This window comes from Corvus brachyrhynchos, unplaced genomic scaffold, assembly GCF_000691975.1.
Source record: "Corvus brachyrhynchos isolate BGI_N302 unplaced genomic scaffold, ASM69197v1 scaffold1, whole genome shotgun sequence".
NCBI lineage: Eukaryota > Metazoa > Chordata > Aves > Passeriformes > Corvidae > Corvus > Corvus brachyrhynchos.
In genome coordinates this window covers 5,444,116-5,446,451 of record NW_008237222.1, presented here as the reverse complement: position 1 = coordinate 5,446,451, position 2,336 = coordinate 5,444,116, and the positions used below count along the sequence as shown (strand labels likewise).

Here is a 2,336-nt window from a genome sequence, read left to right as displayed (position 1 = left end):
TCCTTTTTGCCCCACAGAGTCCCTCCGAGGAAGGGAAAGGACTCAGCATGCTAGGTCACAGGGCCCTAGACTGCATGGACCTTTCAGCAGCCCCTGACTGGCTTGGGGCAAAGTTCCTCTGCCACTGCATTTCTGTGGAAGTAGGATCTTTGGACTTGTAGACAATTCAACATTATTCCATGTTCCAGAGCTAGGCCTTCACCAGGGATTTGACATCCTGTAATTGCAAAGAGGGGGTTCTACCTCAGCTGGAAAAGAACAGGCTTTAGTTGAAGTTTTCTGAAGGGAAACTGGTGATTGTCCTCACAGCTGGTAGAAGGGAGGTACCATCATAGCTGTCAGGGCTATTGCAATTGTTGCTGTTTCCACAACAGCATTTATGTCCCACTGATGGTTGTCAATCTGTTTTTCCTTGAAGTTTTGTGAAATGGTGTCTACTCCAGAGATAAGTCGCTGGGCTGGGCCGATCATCGACGTTCTTCTGGATTATGTGGGTAACGTGCAGCTCTGTTCCCGGCTCAAGGAGCACATTGACAGCTATGAGGACTGGGCTGTCATTAAAGAAAAAGCAGGTATGGTCTCCCAGAAGAGAATCTGGCACAAATAGTTCCACTGTTGGATTCAAAACCTCAGTCACCATCTCCTCTTAGTATTCATCCCATAAACTTGAAAGGATTTCCCTGCTGTGACTGACCAGGTATGAGGGTCAGAAATTTCTGGGGTGTCACTGGCTCTGTGGTGTGAAATGCACACCAGCCATAGATCTGACCCACTGGGAATGAGCACTGCAGTGCAGAAAGGCCCATTTGGATGTACCACGGGTGCAGTCAGATCAGGACAGGTGGGAAGCCCAGCCATCTCCACAGCAGCCTAGCAGGCACCAGTGGCCTTTAAAGCCTTTATTAATATTGCACTCTCCTAATATCCTTTCCCTCAGGAAAAAGTCTTTCATAGATATTATCAGAATCAGTGTTCTGCCACCAAGCTATATTTGGTACCTATTGCAGTTATTTCCAGTGGGAAGGCTGAATACTTTGAAGTGGCTTGTTTAAATCCTCCCAGAAAGCCCATTGCTATGGCTGATACGGGGTACAGCACCCCATCTTCCAGCCCCACTTCCTTCCCCATGTCATGCCTCAGAATAGATGAATCTGCCACCAATCCCAGACACATTATCCCTTCATTACAGAAAAAATACCCCTTTCTTCATTCTTCCTTTTCCCATTTTCCTGACACTGTCCTGCTTAAGCTGAGCTCAAGTCCCTCAGGTTAAAACCTCTTCTGCTCATGTTTCTGACCCTCCTGTCTTTCAGAAACTCCACGACCTCTTTCCCATCTTTGCCGCATCAAGGTACGGAGCCTGGTTGGAAGAAACCGCATTAAACTCCTTGACACCCTGCCTCTGCCAGACAGACTGATCCGGTACTTACAGCACGATTACTCACAGTGACCCCAAGCACACTGGCTATGCAGCAGCTTCCCAGCGTGGCACCGGGCGTCACCACCGTGGCACAGGTGCACACCAGGGAGGAATTGCTGCTGGCTTGGTCAAGCACCCTCCCGTGACTAATCTAAGAGAAATGTGCCTTTGAAGCATGAGTGAGAAGAAAATGGAGCAGACAGCTAACATAGGAGACTGTTGTTAGGTTTTTCAGGAGAAAAGACATACGATTCACCTCAGACCTTAGTCTGCAAAGAGGAAGAAATGAAAGCCAACACTGACAAATGAGTAGTGCTGAAGCAAGTATCAGTGAGGAACATCCTGAAGCTTAGCATCTTTGCTGTGGTCACAATTCAGAACTTGTCAAGAATTAACATACTTGGGAAAACAGTCACATTACCTTCACTAACTGAGATTTTTATTGTAGTTTCTGTTCTATTGTTAGGATTTCTTCTAAGTGTGTTGGTTGCTAATTCCCTGATATTTTGACATCACCTTGCTAACACTTTTACTTCTTTTTTTGTACCTTTCTTATTGAGTACTTGATTTCTGAATATGCAAATCTCAGAACTCTTTAATAGATTAAGTCCAGAAATGCTGAATCCTTTAAAAGTCAAGAAAAGGTTTATTTAAGGAGGTTGGAAGAATTATTTGCACATAGTGAATGCAGTTCATTCTGTATTATATTTGCAATAGGAAGCAAGTGAAATTCTGCTTGAGAGAATTTCCTAGACTGGGGATTTGAAAGCAACCCTGAGCTCTTTTTTTTTTCTGTGTAAATTAGAAGTAGCTGCACTGTAAACAGTAGGTTTATGCTTTCATGAAGCTGGTGTCAGAACAGAACAAAGCCCTAGAGGAGCAGGAACGGAGAGTGATGTGGAGAGGCAACACTGCT

The 2,336-nt window shown here is 45.1% G+C and overlaps 1 protein-coding gene across 5 annotated transcripts in view; it reads left to right on the top strand.

Annotated features, from left to right (window-relative positions):
• The window catches only part of ASB2 (ankyrin repeat and SOCS box containing 2), a 32,214-nt gene that overhangs the window by 26,826 nt on the left and 3,052 nt on the right, over nt 1–2,336 (top strand). For 4 of the 5 annotated variants that reach the window (XM_017729031.1, XM_008629724.2, XM_017729028.1 and 1 more), the window contains 2 exons: nt 419–572; nt 1,314–1,351. In XM_017729031.1, coding sequence (XP_017584520.1) covers nt 419–572; nt 1,314–1,351 — 192 coding nt within the window. Of the gene's footprint in view, nt 1–418; nt 573–1,313; nt 2,075–2,336 lie in introns of those variants that run through there. The other variant, XM_008629722.2, reaches the window with a different exon arrangement.